At 47.9% G+C, this 24,656-nt stretch overlaps 1 protein-coding gene across 4 annotated transcripts in view; it reads right to left on the bottom strand.

Annotated features, from left to right (window-relative positions):
* Nucleotides 1-24,656, bottom strand: part of LOC144724519 (phosphatidylinositol 5-phosphate 4-kinase type-2 alpha-like) — a 213,179-nt gene that overhangs the window by 71,504 nt on the left and 117,019 nt on the right. For 2 of the 4 annotated variants that reach the window (XM_078603728.1, XM_078603729.1), the window contains 2 exons: nucleotides 16,810-16,878; nucleotides 7,478-7,630 (listed from right to left, as the gene is read on the bottom strand). In XM_078603728.1, coding sequence (XP_078459854.1) covers nucleotides 7,478-7,630; nucleotides 16,810-16,878 — 222 coding nt within the window. The remainder of the gene's footprint in view (nucleotides 1-7,477; nucleotides 7,631-16,809; nucleotides 16,879-24,656) is intronic. The other 2 variants (XM_078603732.1, XM_078603731.1) reach the window with 1 other exon arrangement.

Below are 24,656 nucleotides of genomic sequence, written 5' to 3'. Positions count from 1 at the left end.
AATTGTTAAATTGTGAATCTCGATTCTATCTCCCCACCCCCCCGAGACTGACTCGATCTAAAATCTGTAAATCTGTGAAGCGTGGAGATACAGGGCTACCAGCTGCAATCGCCCAATGCGCTGCGATGCTGACCTCACTCGGGGCTTGCTTATAACACTTGTCTCAACATTCTACGCTTGTTATTGTTATTCTGCGGATCATGTATACACATGCCATTGACATGTGTGACATGTGAAAAAAAAAAGAACAAAACATAATAAACTTCACAGTCAGGGCATCTGTAAATCGTTTGCACGTTTACATTAAAAATTCTACCTTTTGTGTCATTGTCAATCAAAAAGTAAACAGATAATCTAAACGTTACATGGTAGCAAGGCAGCAGAATGTTTTGGGACATTTCATCCGCTGGTCTAAAGATTTTATATTAGTTGGTTTAGTTAGGCTGTCGGAGGCTTTGGCATTTATTACCGTGAGACTTAAAATTCTAAACGTGCTGTGGTGTGACTTAGGCGACTTGCAGAAACCCACCGTTGTATGTGTGTATGCTGAGCTTCTTTCGCGCCACCGTACGTAGCCAACCGTGCTAATCGGAGGTTATTAAAACACACCAGCTAAAACCTTTCTTCGATAAGCGATTTTCAGAAGAGGTATCATTCAGATGCTACCGCGGAAAATAACCCCTCTCCTCAGTCTGCCGTTGAAGAACAAAGCGGAAGGCAACAAATGTACGTTCACATTTTCTCGAGCCATTTCATGGCAGCTTAAGATGCCGCTTGTCACAGCAGAGTCCGCGGCGTGTGTTGTACTGGCCATTCGTTAGTGACAGACGCCCAATGGTTATGCACCTCACCGGAATTCAGGTTTTTGTGCAACGAACAACTACAAACATTAATATCGTAACTGCGGGTCGCTACAGTGATTACATCGGCTCCAGAAGGGCAGCCACCAAATTCGACTTCCGCCTTGTACTCCCTTATCTTGCGCAACATCGTTGGGATAGATGGACATGGCGTCAAGGCAAACTGCAGACAGCCGTCTTCAGCCCAATACAAACGGACCCCCCCCCCCGACTCCGCTCCCCCTTGACCAGCTGACGTGGGCGCAATAAACTCCAACTTGAGGCCGGACACAAACAGATCCCGCACCATCGTTCGCGAGCTTGCGAGTGATCTGAAGGGACAACGTCCCAGCGGAGCGGCCCACTAGTGCGGACCCAAAGCCCACTCCTGCTTGTGCAGTCGGCCCTGATGCTGAGGACTCGCCAAGTCATTGTTGACCAGCTGGTCCTCTACCTAAGAGATCAAGAGAGCCAGGTCTACAAGATGACGTCATCTAGGGGGCAAGCCCTGACCACTGCATTGTCCGATCCGATTAATAGGGGCGCCGCGGTGGCTAGGAGAAGTTAACTCCTTCGCCTGGTATTTGTTGAGCTATCATTTGTGATGGCCAGGTCGCTTCTGAAAAAGAGCTACATAGCCCAGCGGGCCTTACCCGGTAAAATACATCAATGTTCATAGTTGAGAACACATCTGTTCCCGGCAAGTCAATTGGACGAGACTGCAGCACCACTCGTAGGAGCTTCTCAGCTCCAACTAGTTTATGAAGAAGGCCCCATCCACAACTGTCCGTGCTGATTGGAGGGTTAGGCCCCCGACACGCGACGCACGACACCACCGTGATCTGACAGTGAAGCTCCCCCATCGCACAATCGATGAATTCGACGATGGTCCAGGGATCACTGCTTACAATCTGGCAAGCATCTTGAAAGTCCACGGAACCTATCCAGTCCCTCAGCCCGAGATGGGGGGAGCTTCATTTCCATCTTAAAACGGGAACAAATATTTATTTATACTGGAGGAATCTGGTGAGCTATGAAGCTCTTTTTCACAGATGTACAGTATGAATGACAAAGTTCAAGCCCAAAATTAGACAGATACCTCCCGAACTTTCTCCGACCCTAAAATATCAGACCATCGCGGGGTCTCTGGACCAGAACCATCGCCCTCATTTGTAAAAAGCTCGTTCTAACTCCTGAAACGTGGCCGCTCCGCACCCCTGAGTCCCGAGGTGTTGGGGAGACACCACGAATTCTGTCGAACCTGGGATGTCGATGAAACTGAAGGCAAATCCCCCTCAGATGACCCACCCAGAGAACTCACCGCCAACCGGCAGCGTAGGGGGTGGTTGGGGCAATTGCCAGCCGCATGTCCTCGCGAAAACATCAGCGCTTGAACATGGGCGACGAGCCGGGGATACGGCACCGCAGATCTTCCTATCGATGACGTGGCGTACGTGACTCTGCGTAATAGCCGTTTCCTCCGGCGTTGTTTAAGGAAGAGGTGTTGCGGCCGGTGCCCTGGGAGCCGTGCAATAACTCTGGCACTTGCCACAAAAAAAACTGTTTTTTTTATTTTACCAAGTAAGGCCCACTGAGCTACGTAGCTATTTTTCAGATGCGACTTAGTTACCACAAATTATAGCTCAACAAAGTGTCTTATCACGTGGAAATTTAAAGCAGCCAAATACTCTAAGTGCATGTTGATTCTAAATGTGGAGGGAAAAACCGGAGGACCCGGAGAAAAATCCACAAGAGCATGGGGGAGAAAGACATGCAAACTCCATATATCCAGCAGGCATCAGGGTTGGGATCAAACCCACGACCGACTGTATACCAGGTGAGGTCGTATACATCTCGGCACTGTGGCACTCGAAGAATGTCGAAGCTGACCTTCATTTGAGCCCCACCGCACTCTTCGTGCCCTCTGCTTAAATAGAGAGTAAAAAATCATCTTGTTAGAACAAATTATTGCATTCAATTTGTTCTCCCATCCCCCCGCAACCTACGATTAGCACGGTTGGCTACGAACGTTGCGAAAGAAGTTCAACATACATACATACATACGTATGGACGGACGATGGCTTCCAAGCCGAGCAGTCGAACCCCCCTGGGGTACCGTCACCAGCATGCTCTTCCTTAGCGCTTCTCTGTCACAGGATCCGGCTACACATGAATGACCCCACTACCACCACACAGCTTGAGGATGCCATCACGTTGACCCCTATATGTCGAGACGGCGCACGGCGCCTGAGGAGAGATCCGTAAAGTCTTGCTACGTGTCCTTAGGAGTCTCATCCGGAAGGTAAAAGCGATGGAACATGGAGTGGAGGAGTTTACTTCAGAAGATCCTCGAATATCCCCCCCTCCACCCCCCCCCCAGCTGCTGCTGCTGCGTGAACCTTCTTAGCTTCCGATACGGACATCGGTGGAACACGCCGGGAATCTCCCAACTGTCTGCCTGGGGACGAAAAGCTCTTGAAGGGCAGCACTCTTTATGAGCGTGGGCCTCTTCCACTTGACCGAACCGTGGAGAACGCCAGCTTCCTCGTCCATTGCGGGTCCCCGGGAATCGCCAAAACCCGTAAGCGAGACAGAGCCCCTCGTGCACACGCCCGTGGAATCCAGCTGCAACAGACTCTCGGGGACGAGTAAAGCTGAAACCCGTCTTTTCGTTATGCATAAAGGTCACTTACGGTCGTTTGAACAGATCCAATCAGACCTGAAATAAGTAATATATAAAAAAAAAACTTTTTTTAAACACGCTTTTATGAAATGTACTAGTAATGGCAGAACTCCACGACTCCCGGAAGTGGCCCTGAAGCTTGCCATAACGTAAGGGACCGTGGCCAATTACAGCCAACGTCAATTGACTGTGGACCATTAGACCCAAGCCGAAACATAACATATAAAAAAGAATGCTTAAAAAAATACATTTTTTTTATGATATAGTATTGTCATCAGTATGACATAAGTATACCAAGTTTGCAGTCGATATCACATTGGGAAGTGGGTTAAAATTGAGTTACAAAATTTGAGGATACAACAACAACAACAGACAAAGAGTGAGTTAAAAGAAAGCGTGTAATAATAGATCCACGTGTGGTCGTGGCGTCCGTGCTCCTCTGTTCATAACGTGCCGGGCGCTTTCATTTGTTAAGGATGCACGCAAGTGCACGCGTGGTGATTGCGGAGACTATCCACACGGCACACTTGTTCTCATCGATTGCTGGGGTGAGTTCTGTTAAGAAAAGCACCTTTGTAATGGTGGCACAGCACAAGACGAGGGGTCCACACCTCGCCATCCTTGCTCGTGTTGACACAAGGTGCGACTTGTAACTCGCGCCAGGCTGGGTAAACCGACCTGAAGCCTCGAGCAAGGTTTCACAAATCAAAGTTGCCAATACCCAAACCACAAGAAATCTGGGTCACCAGGATCGTAGCAGAGTGCACTAAATCAAACCAACAAAGACCCCCCCCCCCCTCCATATAGCCTTGATAGATAATTGGGACAAGTGCTGTTAGCGAGCACCTATGAAGGCCGACACCGTCGCACACGTCGGGGTGGGTGGCCAGCACCACGCCCGACCGCCTTTGTCTCCCGAGTGGCGATGTTGACTACACGCCGCACCAGCTACTCATTTGAGGCCGAGACGGCCTTGGGGAGGAGGCCCAGGACCGGTTCAGATAATCACCACCGATGTTGGCCGTGAGCGGGAATCGAACCCGGGTCGCCGGGTTCGTAGCGCATGTGCACGAACCGATACACTACCGCTCACACACCTTTCCCATTTGCGCATGTTTCCCCTTTGAATAGAAGCAGCCTTTTATTGTAACACAATCGAAATTATTATTATTGCTGTTGTTTTGTTTATCTTGGTAATGTCAACGAAGCCAGCTATCCTGTCATTGTGCTCAGCGGCGTGCGCAGTTAGCGTCAACATTTGGGCCGCAACTTCAGCGGCGGCTTTGAGGACAGGTAAGGGAGACTGGCGTAACGGCCGTGCGTGCACGCGTGTGGGAACCCATGCGTGTGTGTGCATACCCGTGCGTGCGTGCCCGTGCGTGCGTACCCATGCGTGTGTGTGTACCCATGCGTGTGTGTGCATACCCGTGCGTGCGCATGCGTACTCGTGCGTGCGCGTGCGTCGCGTCTCTGAAGCAAACCTCTCAGAGCGCAGTAAAAATATTATTTCTGGCTTCAGTCCCGAAACGCACGGTCGCGGGCCAAGGACTGCAGGGGCATGAGAATCGACGGCGGCTAATTGAATTGGCCCATGCGACGTTGCGTCTGGAATGCCCTGGCATGCCGGAGGGCCGCGAGCGCCCGACACGCGTCCATTTGGTGGTGGCACCCGAGAACCGTATCAAGGGGAAGTGGCTCTGCGCCAAGTAATTTAGGACAACAATTTAAAGGGGGGAAAAATCCATTACAAAAAGGGGGAACCAGCTTCGTTATTTATGCCCCGATGATAGCCCGAAATCCCCAATCGCGCCCCCATCACAACCCTGCCATCGTCAGGCCCACCACCACCCTCTCCATCCACCACAAAACCGTAATTAGTTTTCTTCTGCATACACTCAGGGAACCCCCCCCCCGCCCAGCCTCCGTTAATCATCCGTTCAGCACGCCGAGCCTCGGGTCCTGTCCCTGTAGCTCAATAATCCATCAGCTCAGCACAAAGGCTGTGTGTGTGTGTAGCTACAGCTAAAGCCACAGCTCAGCCCAGAGACCCCATTTATTGGGACGTTTATACACGAGCCTGAACAATGTGAGCCCACTCCGTTTCAAGTTGGAAATGGCTGCGTAAAAAAAAGTAACAAAAACACTTTGACACCCGTACGACACACGCTGGACTACTGCACCACTTTCCCAGCAGAATTGCAACAGTCACGGTCTGGTAATGCCAGACCCTGCCACACAAACCCTTCGCGCTAACATCCAGCGGTGTGCGACATCAACAAATAAGACATCGCGACAAGTTTATGGGTAGACTGAGCCGAAGCGACCCTCCTATCCTATCAATGCAGCCTGCATCAAGTTCACCGCGGTGGCGAGATGTTAACTCCCTCGCCTGGTATGCAGGAAGTTGTGGGTTCAATCCCAACGCATGCTGTATATTTGGAGTTGGCGTGTTCTTTCCCCATAGCCGTGTGTATTTTTCTCTGAGTCCTCCGGTTTTTCCCCTACACATTTAAAATCAACATCATGAGTTTTAAGTATTTGGCTGCTATACATTTTCATGTAATAGGCCACTTCGTTGAGCTATCATTTGAGATAGCCAGGTCGATTCTGAAAAAAGCTACATAGCCCAGTGGCCCTTACCTGGTAAAACAAAAAAAGCCCCCGTTATAATAAGAATCTCAAGACAATATACAGGGAATCACAATTATTATATCAAACATGAAATATCATAGAGACTTGCCGCAGTGACCGAGCAAACAACAGTCAAAGAAACAAATGAAATTTGATAAAATATTAAAAAACCAAAACAACCAGCCGGATATATAATCGTATATCCAACAAGGTGTAAACAATAGTAATACATTAATGAGGAACGCCTGCTGGGATAAGTGGACCATGTTACTCAGCACTCAAGGGAGATGCCATGGTGTAGTGCAGGGGTGGGGAACGTCCGGCCCGCGGGCCATTTAAGGCCCGCAAAATCATTTGGTGTGGCCCTGCCAAGGCAAACCGCAGGCAGGACTCGATATTCAACAAATCTCGGAGCAAACCTGTAAAAGCAGTTGCGAGTAGCAACATCATCAACACCAGCTAACATCATCGCATGCCTCGCCAAAGAGAAGCAGTTCCAGCCATCGCATTAGGGGTGAGTTAATTAAATGCTTGACCAAATATAGCGAACTCATTTTTAAGTTGATAATTTTGCATGGCCCGCGAATGATGTTATAAATATCCAAATGGCCCTTGGCAGTAAAAAGGTTCCCCCCCCCCCCCCCCGTGGTGTAGTGGGTAGCACAGTGGAAGAGCACTCGGGAAGCCACCAGTGCGGTTGGATCCCCCAGGGCGGTAGTCCCCCCCACCCCTCAACTTCGTCTGTCCACCCAGCAGTACGAGTGGGTTCACTCACTGCAGTCGGCCAAAGGGGCAGGTCGCGCGTGGTGGGCTCGAGGTGTGGGTTAGTCTCACCTCTTGCCAAGTGGCTGTCCAGTTTGGAAGAGTAGACCAAACATCCCCTGAGAGGAGCTCCCCAGAGTTTGCTATAGTGGTGGCCCCTTCTTCATAATCAAGTATTTTTGGGGTTGGATCGCGTAAATACAAATGTGTCGTTAACCCCGCAACCACCCAAACTTGCTAATTAGTAAGGTTTGTCACGTAAAAGAAAATGTGCCAATTAGTTACTTCAGCATATCAGTGTGTTGTAGAGTAAACTCAATACCAATTACTGCCCTCCCCCACCCCCTACGAGCAGACTAATGCCCCAGACCACTCTTGCATATGAGACTCATCCTGGTCTCTTGTCTTCTCGCCACTTGGTAAAAAAAAAATACCTTGAAAAGTAGATCCGAAATGTTGAGTTTTTTTTCGCGATTATTATTATTTTTTGCTCCGGGGTCCACCAGTCTAAACGCGACCGCAGGCTGGCCACACAGGGTGGAGAAGCGGCATGGGGCGGTACCTGGTGGTATTTCTTGAGGACGTTGTGCATCTCGGCCACGTCCTCGCTCACGATCGTCTTGATGACGAACTTGCGATCGTAGGTGGTGAGGAAGCGGGCGCTGCTCCGGCCTTGCGCGTCAATGCACACGGGCGCGCTCCGAATCACCGAATTCTGAAACATCGTTGCACAAACACGGGGGGGGGGGGGGGGGGGCAAGATATTTACTACGCGCAACTATTTACCCACGTGGACAACTCCGACGCACCACCTTAATTTTTTATCTTCTAAAGGCAAAGAGAGAGGCACAACGAGGTAAACTTCTCCCAATGTATGTAGGTTGAACTTCTTTCGCGCCGTACGTAGCCAACCGCGCTAATCGGATGGGTGTGGTGTGTGGGTGAGTGACAATGTGAGTGGGTTGAATAACCATGCGAGTCTATGTATGTCTGTCTGTTGAACTTCTTTCGTACCGTACTATAGCCAACCGCGCTAATCGGAGGTGCGGGTAAGTGCAGCGCTCGTTTATATTGTCCGTGTACAAGTTTAAAAAGGACATCTGAACCCCTTCACCAAGCCCTGTCGCGCCAATTTCGGGCTTTTGTTTGCAGAATTTCTGCACCCCCCCCCTCATCTTCTATTTTGTGATCGGTGCTCTGGTACCGGGATTGCGTTGAGTTGAAATAAAAAAACATTGAATACAAGAGCATCTGAAACAAGTGGGCACAGCACCCACGCGTACACATGAAATAAAGACAAAGATCCCTTGTATAGGCTTAACAGACTGTTGGGGAAAGTGCTGTTAGCGAGGACCTATGAAGGCCGGCACAGCACAGAAGGAGGTGGGTGGCCAGGACCACGCCCGGCCGCCTTTGTCTCCCCAGTGGCGATGTTTACTACACACCGCACCAGGTACTTATTTGGACGTTAGCGGAAATCGAACTCGGGTCACAGCTGGGTTCATAGCGCAGTACGCTAACCGCTACACCACCACTCCCCCCACACACACGAATATGCGGATGCTCGCAAGCGCTGACCAGCAGCGTGTACGTGCACACACGTGGACTGGGCCGGAGGCAACGCTCCAGGCCACAACACAATTCCCTCTCTGCTCCTTCACACTCGCCCGCTCTGCTTTGCATTCCGCCCCTAACTATAGTCTCTTCTCCCCAAGCCCTGACAATAATAACCTTTGCTCAATTCAAGAAACGTTTTACAATTCTAATCTAATACAACGATGACTCTGGTTGCTGTTGCGTTGCTGGCAACCCCACGTTTTCAGCCTTTGGGCCGACTGTGCTCTGCAACCGTGCGAACAAAACCAAAAATTGGTGAAAATGTCTTCAGGATTAGAACGCGCACTGGAAGCCAACGTAGATTGCCAAGACGACAGAGGCAAATAGCACGTTTGCCACCTTGGAGTTTCTCACACAGGCGGACATTTATATATTCGGTCAAATGACATAAAACCAAACTATTTTAAATGTCTCGCTCTTTTTCAGAAGCAACCTGGCCAGGAATGATCGTTCAACGAAGTGGCTTGTCATCACGTGGAAATTTATAGCAGCCAAATACTCTAAACGCGTGATTTTGATTCTAAATGTGCGGCGAAAAATCTGAGGACCCGGAGAATAATCCACGTGACCACGGGGAGAGAGATACAAACTCCAAAAATACAGGAGGCGTCAGGGTTTGGGATTGAACTCACGACCTCCTGTATACCAGGCGAGGGAGTTAACATCTTACCAACGTAGCTCTAGATCACAATCTTATTGGCCCACACAGTACCTTGAATGAAATGGAACCCATAAAAAAGTTCTAGTTGTGACATGTAGAAACTAAAATCTCTTACCACCTAGATTTTTACTGCTCTCCCATCATTGCTCATTTGATCAGGAACACATTTCATATCCCAAATTATTTTATTTTAGAGCCTGCTTTTGCGCGTATATTTCAGTGTGTCTTGAGAGACAATTTGTAAATTCACTGTTGTTGGATGAAAGCCCTCCATATGCCATGCCAATAACTGTGGTAGTTTGACCATACTTCACCACGTTAGGCAATGTAGGGTTATGATAATTTGGGGATGCCGGATTGGCTTAGATTTCACGAGTGACGGATATTAGCCGTAGTTGGGAATAAAACTCATGTATAACTGGTTTCAGAGCTCAGTGAACAAACCACTGTGCCACTGGCTCACCGCTGTGCCTCCTTGCCTATTCAGTGTGTTGTCTTTTCTGCAGGCTTTGCCATCTATTAATGGTGGCTGCAATCACTGTGTTCGAGCACGCTCCCTCCTTGTAATCTGAACGTTCATAGAGGCAAACTCAAATCTGTGGCCAACTCAGCCCATCAAAATTGCCCACGAATAACGCTGCGCGGGAAGTCAACCGCAGTTCTCCTACCGGCAAAACTGACTCCCACCATAGGAATGTGGAATTTCCACCACTCGCTCAGGGCTGTCAAGGGTCATGAGCACCGCCGACCCCTCCCCCTCATGTGAACTGCTTTTGTGTTTGTACGCCTTTTGGCGTCATCTGGTCCAACACCAGTGGAGACTAGGCTCTAAGAAAAGCCGTCTCGGGTGTGGACCAATCAATTTCAAGGACAGTGCATATCATTATCAGAGTTGTCTATTTTTGTTTGCATTTTGAATGCTTGTGTTGTAGTTATTGCAAACATGATCCCTTGTATAATGGTGTCAGTTTTGGTGCCAGATAAAAGGGTAAAAACCTATTACTATATTTGTGTGTTTAGTTCGTTTGCCTTACCCCCGCACCTCTGATCAGCATGGTTGGCTATGCACGGTGCGAAATAAGTTCAACATAAATTCGTACAGCAAAAGAGACAAAGCCGTACCAGTCCTCCCGAAACAGGGATTGGACTATTCTATTATTGCAAATGGCAGCAATAGGTGCAGGAGCTGAATACAATTGTTGAGAGGTCTGCCAGCCACGAGAGGGCTTCAAGTGGGGAGACCATCTGCCCAGCTTGTTTTGTGTACGTTGTTGCAACAAGAACTGCAATTCTATTATATATATTTTAAAAGGAGACCTATAAACACACTATTTATATCCCCCACCCCCTTCTGATATGCTTGAGTTGAAGTAAAAAGCTTACTATCCTAGTTACAATCTCGCAATGTCTTAAGTTAAGCCAGGCATAAGATTTGTGTAAGCTTAGAACAAACATGCTCACGCACGCGTGAATAAATTTGTATATATAAATATAATGAAGAAACGAGTTAAGTATTTGAGTGACTGAGAAAGTAAACACATTTCTACGTTATTTACCACATCTTTTCAGCTAAGTGCTTTTCCTAATGTGGCCGTGCACCCCCCCCCCCCCGCCGAGGGAAAAAATAAATGTTCCACATCCCTTTCAGCCAATTGTCAAAGTGCTCGGAGAACACACAGCAGGAGCTGTCACGTGCCAAGTCCTCTGGAAGTGGAGAGAGAGCACAAAGATGACAAATAACTCTTGAGCACTCTCCGCGAGCCCAGTGCCCACGTTCAAACTACCGGCTGGGAGATGTTAACTCCCTCGCCTGGTATGCAGGAGGTCATGGGTTCGATCCTGACCCTAACGCTTCAAAACGTTCACCTCATCGTCACGGCCACGCTGTGCCGAGGGAACGTGCTGAATCACTTCTTAGTCGGGCCTAAATAACAGCTGATTAGAATGATGTATGTTGAACTTATTTCGCACCGTACGTATCCAACCGTGCTAATCGGAGGTGTATGTTGAACTTCTTTCACGCCGTACTTCACCTACCGTGCTCATCGGATGTGCCGATTTCACTATTTTAAACTTCTGGCTTTAGCCGCGATGCCGGGACGTGAAAGTGCTGGCCCTGCAAGACCCCCCCCCCCGCCGTCCACCCGAACCGGATAACCTTCAAGTCCTCTTCTGGACCTGGATATTACTTTGAGTGAGATGTACGTACACGAGTGGTCCTTTTAAAGCACACTTGGGTGTTAAACAACATAAGTGCTACGACCGCCTTCATCAGCACTGGATCCACAGTCGCCATGCGGATAACATCAACAAACCCTCGGGCCACCTCCAAGAGCTGCCAAGGGGGATACATCTGCCATGGTCCACTACTTTTGCGCACGGAGAAAAGTTGCCCTCACAGAGTGCGACATCCGCCTATGGGCTGTAAGATGCAAAGACGAAGCTGTACGTTTGACTTGGGTCAATTGCAGCAGATTCCCTCCCCGGTGCCGTTTGAACACCAGACAACAGTGATAGACTTTTGGCCCCAAAGAAAAGTCTAACTTGGATTTGAAAAAATAAACTATAATAAACTGAATCTATATCGCATGTGTTTAGTCTTAAGTGTACTTTGTTTAACCGTGTGTGAACGAACTCAATAGACCATCTAATTTGCAAGAGTGACCTGGGGTATTAATCTTGCCAGGAAGGCAGCGGGGGGGGGGGGTGATGATTGCTACTCCCGTGCATAATCCCAATTGAATAATCTGCTGCGTTAATGTTCAAATCTGGCCTGGCGCGTGCCACTCCATTTTGTGCGCACTCACATTGAAAGGGCAGCACGCTCCATGCACTCCACCGCACGGCTCATTGAGCAATGCATCGCTGACTGTTCGATAGTCCAAGTTTCGTGTGCGATGTAATTGAGGGACTTGTGTGCTGTTGTCTTGACGTGTGTGGTCTGGGACTGTTGTTGTTGTTGTTGTTTTGGTGCTACGCCCCAAGCTGGCATTCAGCGTTGAATAATCGGCGGAAAATTCCGTACTTGCGAAATTTGTACTTATCACCAAAACTTAATTTATTTTTACTTATTTGTCGTGACATGCTTACTCTTTCCCTCCACTGCACTCCTATCGTGTGTTTTGTTTTTGTTGTTGCAACTTGCTGACCCCCGTGCCCCATGCTGGACACGTCTGTGTAAACGAGCTTCGCAGCTCATCGGATTCCTCTGGCAGTCTCAATCAAGATCCCGATTCGGACTGTCACACAAGGCAATCCGTATTTGTGTAACAGCTGAGAGGCTGGCTTGACACGTAGGCCTTTCACGACCAATATTATTCGTAATAAAGGTTTTGTTGGGTTAGTTCGCGTAAATATAAATGTGTCAATTAGTTACGAGCTCAGCCCACCGGTGTGGAGAGTAAACCCATAGCATTTATAATTTGAGTACCCAAAGCTGTCCAGGTTCAAAGGTGTATGACACGACAAACCAAAACGCCAGATCAATGTGCTTCCATCTATATTCCAGAGCACCTTTAATAACCTGAGGCACAGTACCATCGCTGTCCTGTCCACTCCCTGTAGCTCAGTGGGCATTACCTGGTAAAATAAAAAATATTTTAAAGTTCTAGTTTTGAAAATACGTGCAATTTGTTCAATGGCTTTTGGCTAGCCATCGAACAAAGACGGTCACTGTATCGCGTGCTTTCGGATGCGCTTCTGCGGCTGTCTGGAATGCTCTTCCTTCAGATATCAGGATGCCACTGGGAGCTATGCACTTTTAAATCATCGAGATTGGAAACTAATTTATTTACAACTTTTTGTTCTTAGTTTGTTGTCCTTCCCCAACCCCCCCCGCAACTACAATTAGCACGGTTGGCTACGTACGGTGCGAAAGAAGTTCAACATACAGTACGTACATACATACGTCACTCAAACTCGGACAGGACTCAAACTGGTACCCGCCGGGTAATCACGGACTCGGTGCGGCCACGAAGCTGCAACTCGAGGGGCCACTCGGGTGCCGCATTATTTTTACAAGTTTAATTCTCACGTCTCATTGAAATGCAGCCAGGCATGCCGTGCCAGCGCGTTTGCGCAATCCATCCCCACACTTTGACTGTGGAGCCAAATAATTTAGAGTGAGCAAAGTTTTAGTATTTATCCGTTTCTGTTGCTTTATTCTTCCGAGCGTCACGCATGCGCGTGAACGAGGCGAGATCTTGCTGCCAGGTTGCTCCATGGACGTCTGCACCCACGGCCGAGCCAACGGTTAAAATGAGTGACATATGTTGGTATTTATGTATGCAAGCTGAACTTATTTCGCACCGTACGTAGCCAACGGTGATAATTGGAGGTGTGGGGGAAGGACAAGCAGTCCTAAAGAGATACGTTTTCAATCTCGAATTAAAAGTGCATAGCTCCAATGGCTTCCCCAATATAGGAACAACGCAACCAATACAGGGGTCTTTGTTCGATGGCCAGCCATAAGCCGCTGCGCGGATGACCAGAGTTCGCGTGGTTGTTTATATTCCTTGACGAGATCAGAAAGGTTTTGTGGTTCATATGTGGCAAGCACTTTGTGTGTAATGAGTGCAACCTTATAACGTATTCGTTCAGCAAATGGAAGAGAATGGAGCTCAGCGAGCATCAGACGGACACGGTCGGATCTTGCAGTAACAGATCATTAACAGATCTTGCAGTTACAGCTGTGCCAATAAGCACCGCCCCAAAAACAGGCACCTGGCCCATTTAATACATACCGTTAACATGTTTAATCACAAGCAGTTCATTCAGCAAAGCATAATTAATGAAGACGCGCGTTTTCTCAGAGCCATTAATAATCTTTCGTTGTGCTAAAATACCTCTGATGAGCACAGTTGGCTGCGTACGGTGCAACAGAAGTTCAACATGCTGTACATGCATACGTGGCACAACGCCGCATTGGGATCAAGCGTGAAAAATGGCAAATGTATGCGTCCTGTAATCATGACCTGGTGGTTTGAACTGCCAGAACTTCAGCACATGCGGATCACTACCAGAGAAGTGGGCTTTTTTTGTTCTACCAAATGAGATAAGGGGCGCTGCGGTGGCGAGATGTTAACTACCTCGCCTGGTGCACAGGAGGTCGTGGGTTCGATCCCGACCCTGACGCCTGCTGAATATTTGGAGTTTGCGTGTCTCTCTTTCCCCGTGATCACGTATATTTTTTCCGGGTCCTCCAGTCTTTCCCTCCACATTTAGAAACACGCGTTTAGAGTATTTGGCTGCTGTATATTTCCACATGACAAGCCACGTCATTGAGCTATGATTTGTGTTTAAGTCGCTTCTGAAAAAGACCTACATAGCTCAGTGGGCCTTACCCAGTAAAATAAAAACATTGTTTAGTTTCTAGTTTAAGTTGGTCCCGTTGTCTCAATGGGTACAGCCCGAGACAACGTTACTCTTCTGCATGCTCTTCAAACCACCACGTCTCAACAGCGCTGCACATCTGGAAACGCACATCTAGACAAAAGTTACGAGCATGTGTTTGCAATAAAAAAAATCTAAATTGTACGTTTGCTTTGACAAAAGTGGCTTACAGGATGACACGTGAAACACACAGAGGCACACGCACGCACACACACACACCAATTAACTCCACCGCACCAACACCGGCGGCTTCGCCCAACCGCACTTGACGTTCGCATGACAAGCCGCGAATGGTCGCCAGGGAACAGGGCTGGGAACGTGCGATGGTCGTACACGGGCGGCGCATGTCAGAAAGCGTGCCGTCACGCAGGTGTGAAATGACGCGCATGCACACACACGCATGCACTATGAGGAAGTCACTGGGAGCTCTGCACTTTTAAATAATCTAGATTGAAAACTCATTTTATTTTGAGCTGCTTTTTGTGCTTAATTTGTTGTTCTTCCCCCGCACGGTTGGCTATGTACGGCGCGAAAGAAGTTCAGCGTACATACACGCGTGCACGGCGCGTAGTGGAAAGCTGCGACACGTTTGGGAAGGCGGTTTTAACTATTAACTATTTTAACTATTTTTTATTTTATCAGGTAAAGCCCACAGCTCTTTTTCATCGGTGACCTCCCCACAAATGACAGCTCAACAAAGTGACTTATCACGTGGAAATTTATAGCAGCCAAATACGCTAAACGCATCTTGATTCGAAATGTGAAGGGAAAACCTGGAGGACCCGGAGAAAAAATCTACGTGACTACGGGGAAAGAGATACACGCAAACTCCAAATTTACAGCAGGCGTCAAGGTCAGGATCGAATCCACGACCTCCTGTATACCAGGTGAGGTAGTCAACATCTCGCCAACGCGGTTAACATGTAAGGAGCACCCGCGTCGGCTGGAGGTGAAACGGGCACCACATTGCGGACAGGGCAAGTGGGCACCACCGGAGGCACAGCGGCGATCGGAATCCACGGAGGAGGCACGCGAGAGAACAAGCGCGCGCATGGGGTGGGGTTTTGACAAATGATATTCGAGTGGGGCAGTCAAAATCGGATGACGATTTCAACTTACAGCCTAGTGGGAATATAACCACCGGGGAAGGTCACATTCATCACAAATGGAGATTTGTTTTTAAAGGCTTTCTGACCAGACTTTAAATATGTTGAAAGCAGAAAGAGTTAAGTTTCAATCTGATCCAAAAAAAAAGCAATCATATCAGCTTTTTTGAATTGACAAAAAGGAGACAGGGACTGGTTTGAATCAGAAAGGGAACGATTTAAGGGGAGTTCACATTCAGTTCGTAGCGCCACATGCAAAGGTTCACTGCTTGCGTGACATCTGTCTGTCAAAGTCCGATTCCCCGGGTTCTATTGCCGGGATGATGAGATTGTGCTTTGTAGGAGTCCGTGAATGCAACGTGCAGAATATGAAATGCAGACGACATATTGTTCGTTCCCAAATGCCTGGGGCTTGAAAGGTCCTCACAGCTGTTGCGCACGGGCGCACTGATAAACGGTGCCGAGTCGAAGTGATGCCCTCCTCAAACGAGCACCGGTGAGACGTGAAGTCCCTCGCCTGGTATACAGGAGGTCGCGGGTTCGATTCTGACCCTGACGGCTGCTGCTGTATATTTGGAGTTTGCATGTCTCTCTCCCCGTGGTCACATGGATTTTTCTCCGGGTTCTCCGCTTTTTCCCTCCACATTTATAATCAACATCACGCATTTATTAGAGTATGCGGCTGCTGTCAGTTTCCACGTGATGATAAGCCACTTATTTGCGCTTTCATTTGTGATCGCCAGGTCGCTTCTGAAAGAGGGCTACACAGCTCAGTGGACCTTAGTTTAGTTTTTTCGCCTGGTGCCGGGCCGTGGGAAGTTTCCGTGTTTTTTTCCTTCTTCATCGTTGTCGTTTTTTAGTTTTTTCGTTTCCGTGGATTTCCACTGCCGCCGGGCCACGGCGCATGCGGAAGCGCGACCGTGAATTGCCGGCGCAGCAGCAGCAGCAAACACACGGGGCAGGCGGCCTCCAGGGCTCGCGAGGCGCATGCAGGCAAACAGGATCACGCGTCGAGATGACTGAGAATGAGTCGGGTTGACGGTCAAAGGTTAGCGATTGGTGAGGTTATATGGGAGGACGCGCGCTGGATGGAGGGGGATGGATGGGGAGGCCACTCACCTGATTGCAGGCGGTGGCACTTAAGATGGCTTTGTCCAGCTCTTGAGGCGGCAACTTTGTCAGAGAGCGCTGCGGACAGCGGAGGGCACGCCGACGTTACGACCGACGATGGCTTTTGCCTCCGGCCCACCACCTTTTTAGAACTGCCTCTTTAGAACTGGCTTTTGTTTCTTGTTTAGTTCGTTCTTGTCCTCTTTCTCCCTCCCCCGCACCTCCCGATTTAGTCATGGTTGGCTACGTAACGGCGGTGCGAGAGAAGTTCAACATTCGTGCGTACTTTGTATTAAAGCTCTCAAGTCACCGTAAACGCGTACGCCTACCCAACTAAATGTATGCCACTTTCTTTAGCACAAATATTCCACCATGGTTTAAAGTAGCAGGTGAATAACGGAATACCCATCGCACGTCACTCATTGATCCTCAGGGAAACCCACTTTGGTGTCTCCGTGCAGCGAAGCTCAAAGGACCGTCAGCATTCAAGTGAAATCTGCATCTCCAAGAAACTAGAACGGTTCCACAAACAGGAAATGAACGACACCGAAAACAATTTGCAACGAAGCTAAAACACCGGGGGGGACCTCACATTTAAACCGAAGCAACCTCTGAGCCGCTGAACCTTATTCGTGAAAAAAACGTGACGTTAAAAACACTCTTCTTTCACTTTTCGGTATTCTAGATCATTACATCAACTGCAACACTTGTGCAAATACCATCAGATAAACACAGGAGCTGGGTAACTGAGGCATTCCGTACAAAAAAGCCCAGCACCTAATTAGATACGTTGCACACGTGCTAACCACTACACTATCGCTGTTCTGGTAGCCTCACCCGCATTTCGTGCCCTCAGCTGAAGCCTCCACCGGCCGCCATCCCCCTTGAGCGGGGGCGGTGGGGGTCGGAGGGTTCGGAAGGCTGGTTGCTTTTGTTTTGAAGTTCAACAATTCCCAAAACTGAACTATAAAAACTTTTATTTTTACAGGTAAGGCCCACTGCCCATGTCGCTTCTTTTTCAGAAGGAGCCTGGCCACAAATGACAACCCAAAGAAGTGGCTTATCATGTGGAACTTTATAGCAGCCCAACACTCTAAACGCACGCTGATTGTTAATGTGGAGAGAAAAACCAGAGGAGCCGGAGAAAAACCCACGCGACCAAGGTGAGAGAGAACACGCAAACTCCAAAGATACGGCAGGCGTCAGGGTCGGCATCGAACCCACGACCTCCTGCATACCAGGCGAGGGAGCTAACATCTCGCCACTGTGGCGCCCGATTCCTCTCGGGACATGAAACGCGCCACCAGCACCTCAGTTGAAGGGGGAGGCGGGGGTCGGGGCAAGAGCGATAAGCAGAGATCCACAATTTATTCAGGATTCACCCTTTTTTGTTTCTGTCAGATGAGTCAGGGGGTGGGAGAAAAAATCAACTCTTCAGGAGATTTCAAGAGATTCAAAGAGAAAACAATCTGCGTGCTTAAAAGTGAAACTGCCGTTGAGGAAGAAGACGCAAAAAGGACGTCCGTGAAAAAGAGCGTTACAGCTCATCAGATACCTCCACTATGAATACATACTTCATTCTGAATAGGTTTTAAAGGGCTAAGATAAACAGGAATGACATTTTGGTATTTTCCTCTGCCCACAAAGCTCCCCAACACCTCCCCTCAGCATCCCTCTTCCAGCGACAACAAAGTCATTACACAACCATCATCTACAACGTCAACAATATCTTCCCCCATCCATCGTTCTGGAGTCAATTGCAGGAAGGGTTGAGGCCGTAAAAAAATCAACCATTCAACGTGACTTGCGCTAAGGGCCAATGAAGCAGAGTTAATTAATTCCAGGAGTTTCTGTGCTTGAGGCTGCAAATCAATCACCACGGGTGGTGGCAAGGAGCCATCCCCTATCGAACCACAGATTTAACTAATTGCTCACTCCGAGAGACTGGCAATAACATGATTATGTCTGCATGTAAGTTCAACTTTTTTCACACCGTACATAGCCAAGCGTGCGCGTCAGAAGTGCGGGGGAAGGACAACAAACTAAACACAAAACGCAGTTCTAAAGAAATTCGTTTTCAATCTACTACACAATCACGACACACTCACTACTACACACTCGCTTATGTATGTATGTTGAAATTCTTTCGCACCGGACGCAGCCAACCGTGCTAATCGGAGGTGCGGGTTGAAGGCCAACAAACTTAACACAACAAGCAGTTCTAAAGAATTGAGTTCACAATCTAGATTTAAAAGTGCATAACTCCCAGTGGCTTAACATCCACGCGATGATAAGCCACTTCGTTAGACCATCATTTGTGGCCAGAGCTGGACAGCTCAGTGGGCCTTACCTGGTAAAATAACAACAATTTAGTTTAAATTCCAAGACAAACTCTGGATAAAGGTCGATAGAGTTCCTGCCCCCCAAGATAAAATAAGCATTGGTTGCCTATCTTCATTGATGGCCCCTAAACCAGCAGTGGAAACTCCACATTCCCTGTGGCTGAAGCCCAGTCTCAATCGAACAACCACTCAATCTCTCACGAAAGCAAAACCCATGTTATATACTGCTGAGAGATTTGCCAAGTCCACAGAATATGAAGCCCGCAACGTTCTAATTGTGGGCCAAGGGGGTAGAGCTACCAAGATCTCATGCTCAAAATAGGCATTAGTTCACAATTGAGTAACTAACTCCAATGATTGGTCGTTAATGTGTGCATTCCATGAGGCCATCCAGAGATAGCGGGCTCTTTACACGTCACCACCTTGGCCTGCGTCGGTGGCATTTATTGAGTTGCCCTTCCAATGGCCGATGCCTACAGGAGACTGGGGTGAAGGAGTGATGGCAATGTTCAATACAGGAACCGCTCCCCTTCTTGAATGACGTGATGAGACCCACGCATGGGAGCAGTGGTCACAGGCCAGCCTGGGCTGGCATGCCCCAGCGCCAGTGCTCGGACGCAGCAGAGGGCTCACTGGAGCCTGGGCAGGTGAGCTGCCTTAACATATGGATGTTGAACTTCTGTCGGACCGTACGTAGCCAACCGTGCTAATTGGAGGTGCGGTATTCTGAGATCAGGGCACTGCCTCCAATATTAATTCACGAGTTACGATTATTTCAGACTCGTGGGGCTATTATTATAAAGCACCACAGACCGTGGTGACACAGCGCAATCGCACTGATCGTAAAAGTTTAGCATTTTTATTATCATTTTTGCGCACTCCCTTGACAGAACAACAGAAATATCATAAAAAGCACACACGTGGCCCAATGTGATAACAGGCTCAAAATCACGTGTTCCTAAACACACGTTTGTTTGCACTTTATTGCAAAACATTTAATGTCGAGTATGTAAATGTGTCTCACTTAACCTACGCGTTCCAGGCACTGGATTAAATCAACTTTATGCACCGCTCAAATATATAACGGCAGGTGTCGTCGTGGGTCCAGCGCCTGATCGAGTTACCACATGAATTAGATTTTCGTACTTACGTAAAATCTGGGTTTTTTACACGCTTTTATTGAACTCACTCTGTCTGTTATTGTTGTTGTCATATCCTCAAATATTTTAACTCAATTTTAACCCACTTCCCAATGTGGTATCGACTGCAAACTCGGTATACTTATGTCTTACTGATGACAATACTATATTCTATCATTAAAAATTAAAAACATATTTTTAAACCATCTTTTTTATATGATATGTTTCGCCTTTGGTCTAATTGTCCACGCTCAACTCACGGTGGCTGTAAATCACCACGGTCCCTTACGTTATGGCAAGCCTCGGGGCCACTTCCTGGAGTGGTGGAGTTCTGCCATTACTCGTATGGTACATTTCATTAAAGCGTGTTTTTTAAAAAGTATTTTTAAATATTACTTATTTAGATAGAAGGTGGTCACCAACACGCTCCGGCTCACGTAAATCAAACTCCGTCTCTATTCCGGCGGTGGCGGACAGAGTTCGACTCTGTCCGAGCCGCAGCGTGTGGGCGACCACCAAGTCAATTAAAAACCAGATCGATCGACATGAGGGCAGTTACTTGGCAGAGTGGGTAGAGCGTGATGCCGCCCATCGCAAGAGATTCACGGCTCAAGACCACCGCTGCCCACCCTGGTTAACGCCGCGGTGCACACGATCCATAAACGCCACGCGCCGTGTGCGTCGCAGCGGATGATTAATTGCGAACACGTAACCATCGAACAAAGACGGTTTACCGCACTGCACGGGCTCTCAGATACGCCTCTGCGGCCGTCTGGAATGCTCTTCCTTTCGATATTAGGAAGTCACTGGGAGCTATGCACTATTAAATCGTCTAGATTGACAAGTTCGTTTCTGTGGAACCGATTTTTGTGTTTAGTTTGTTGTCCTTCCCCCACACCTCCCGATGAACACGTTGGCTACGTACGGTGCGAAAGTGGTTCAACATTTTTAAGTACACAGCACGGGGATTGTAATCCCTAGATCCTGCAGATGCGCGTCGACGTACGTTAGACTCAAGTGCCCGTGGGCCATTTTCTGCCAACTAAAGCATTACCGAAATTGTATTACCCGTTTAAGTTTCAAAATTACACATCTCAACCGTGTTATCAATGGATAATTGCTCGGTCGCAACAATGACATGTAGATTTCAGCGGTATTCGATGTATTTTGAAGGTATAATCATTACATTTATGTAGCGCTGTTCATCAAGAATCTCAAAGCCCTGTACAAGACACAGCAGCAGTAGACACTCAGCATAGAAATAATTATATTAGAAATATTATTTAAGAATCCATCTACTAAATACACTAAAATATGAATAAGCGGAAGCGTATAAATAGGTTTTAAGAAGCATTTCAAAAAATGTCCACAGACTCAGAGAGTGTCCCTGATACCTCGTGGACGAGCGTTCCATAGCCTGGGGGCCACACGGGGACAACACCTTGCTCACCCGTAGACCCAAGCCTCGACCTGGCAATGCAGAGAAGATCTGCATCCCCACATCTTAGGGGCCTCGAGGGGGAACGTATGGGTGAAGCATGTCAATGATGTCGGCTGGGGCAAGATGGTTCACTGCTTTGTAAGTTAACAAAAGGGTTTTTAAATCTATATATATAAAAGGGAAATTTGTGAATAAGTGTGTCTGTTCGAAATGTTTAGCATACTTCCCGACATGCGACAAACTTGAAATTTGGCATGTGGGTAGCTTGTAGACTGTACACAATGCAAAAAGTATAAAAATAGACTTTTGTATGGGGGGGGGTGCAATAATGCATATATTTTGCACGGCAAGTGAGCGGCATCGTCACGCAGTGTGCCTGCTGACGTCACGCGATAGAAACGTCGTGATTTGTTTTATTTTATTTCTACCTACGTGACTTTACCAAAAGAACCAAAGAGTATGGATTCCTGCAGTCACGAAAGCTTCAAATCAAGATCCTGCTGTGGGCTGGCATTTGGAATAGATAGATCTAGATAGATTGTATGTATTTCAGCATGGAGGGTCCAATAAGCGTCTAGGTTCTCTGTCATGGGTGTCCTGTGACGATACTAGACGTGATACAGAGCAGAACTTAGTGACACGAGCGTGATTACATAGGTACTGGGGGAACATCAAAGGCTGGTAGTTGGGATGCAATGTGTAGAATAAACTCTCCTTTCAACTACAGAAGCCCGAGTTGGATATATTTTTTTAATAGCCAATGCCAACAACCGATATTCACAGCGAAATCTGTCAAACGTACACGTTTCTTTTGTTTGTTTAATGATTCTGGTTTAAAAAGTGGAAATGGAAAAAAACCGGACAATTAAAACAACAAGGAAGCGCGTTTTATAATACGCGTCCTTCAAAAGGCCTCAAGACGTTAAAATATATATTAAAATTGTACTTCATATTATGGGGGGGGGGGGGTGCATTCGACTTCGCTGCAAAAACAACGCAAGGATACTCTGTCGCCCTTTGCTGCCGCTGGCATTTGCATGCTGAGCCAGTTCCGAGCAAGCGCTCGTTCAGAAAGGCCAATTAATTTTGTTAAAATAAAAGGGCTGAAACTTTCTTAAAGGCTTTGGCAGCATTGGCCTTGGCGATGCGCGACTGCGGGGAGACTGCGCAATTCCGTTCAATGGATTTTTTTGCTGCATTCACACAAGGATAATTACAATCCGCGACCAATTCTGGTGTGGGCGAATTTTGCTTTTTTGTGCAAAAACGAACTCGTGTTCCCCCCGATCACCGTCAATGCGGTAAAAAAAAAAACTCCCAAGGCAGCGTTTCAACCATTTCATCAACGTGCGAATCTGGCTCTATCTCATTTACATGGCAGAGGAGAGTTTCGCTAAAACGTAGGCATAACATTCATATCTTAAACACGATTTAATCACCGATAAATAAGAATTTTAATTCCCAAAGAATAGCCTTCTGTTGATAATTATGCCATGGGGTCTTTCATGCACACTTCACTTTTAGTATTGCTCCCATAACATTTCTAAATGCCTTTTCCCCCCCTCCACACTCTCTCCTACTTATCCCCTCTCATCTCACTCCACTCTCCTCCACACACTCTCCAACCTCTCCCCTCTCATCTCACTCTACTCAGCTCCACGCTCTCTCGTACCTATCCCCTCTAATCTCACTCTACTCCCCTCCATGCACTCTCCTACCTCTGCACTCTCATCTCACTTCACTCCCCTCCACGCACTCTCCTACCTCTCATCTCACTCCACTCCCCTCCATACACTCTCCTACCTCTCCACTCTCATCTCACTCCACTCCCCTCCACGCACTCTCCTGCCTCTCACCTCTCATCTCACTCCACTCCCCTCCATGCACTCTCCTGCCTCTCCCCTCTCATATCACTCCACTCCCCTCCACGTACTCTCCTACCTCTCCACTCTCATCTCACTTTACTCCCCTCCACGCAACTCCTGCCTCTCACCTCTCATCTCACTCTACCCCCCGCTCCACACACTCTCCTACAAATCCCCTCTCATCTCACTCTACTCCCCTCTGCGCTCTCTCCCCTATCATCTCACTCCCCTCCAGGCTCTCTACTACATCTCCCCTCTCATCTCACTCTCCTCCCCTTCACACCCTCTCCTATCTCTCCCGTCTCATCTGACTCCACTCCACGCTTTCTCAGTGTGGGGCAAATTGCCCCGCTCCGCTGTTTCTTTCATCTTGAAGGGCACGCTGCTCCGCCAAAGGTAACTTGACAGCCTTACATTTCCTGCCCGTATATTGAGATTGGAAAGAAATCTAATTATGCGTTTCTTTTTTTTTTCAAAGTAACCGTATCGGGCCTGAATCATCTTTCACAACCATCGCTCACCATACACATTATCCAAATGTTTTTAACAGCCTGCTGCAATGATAGACTGCAGCTTTTATTCACAGACGCTTATTAAATTGTTCTACGTGGGTTCATAACATGATTGCCAAAAAAAAAGTCACATTTACTGCCAACTCCAAACCTATTCCCCGATTGGACAGGCCCTTTTACTTTAACTACAGTTTTGCCAAACAGGTAGCCCCCCCCCACCCCCTGGCTGGGGTATTGCAGCGTTTGACAGTTTTTAGGTGCACCAGTTTGGAGAAGTATGGTCAAACAACCCCCAGTCTGGCCAATGCGGCATAGGGAGACCCATCTCGGAACCGTGGATTGACAAAGGGCAGTAAATCGTTATTATTAATACTCAGCGAGAACCCGCTGGTCTGCAACAGATTATAAGAGAACCTGCTACTCTGCATCAGAGTATAAGATAACTCGCGGAGTATAAGAGAACCCGCTGCTCTGCATCCGGACGTTTTAATGATTCAACAGAGAGACTGAAGAAATCCACCACACATTAACTTAGATCCATTTCCTGGTTGAACTCA

The sequence above is a fragment of the Lampetra planeri genome, chromosome 21 (assembly GCF_965212315.1).
Source record: "Lampetra planeri chromosome 21, kcLamPlan1.2.h2, whole genome shotgun sequence".
Lineage (NCBI taxonomy): Eukaryota > Metazoa > Chordata > Hyperoartia > Petromyzontiformes > Petromyzontidae > Lampetra > Lampetra planeri.
The sequence above is the reverse complement of the archived record's forward strand: the minus strand, read 5'-3'. Positions and strand labels throughout refer to the sequence as shown.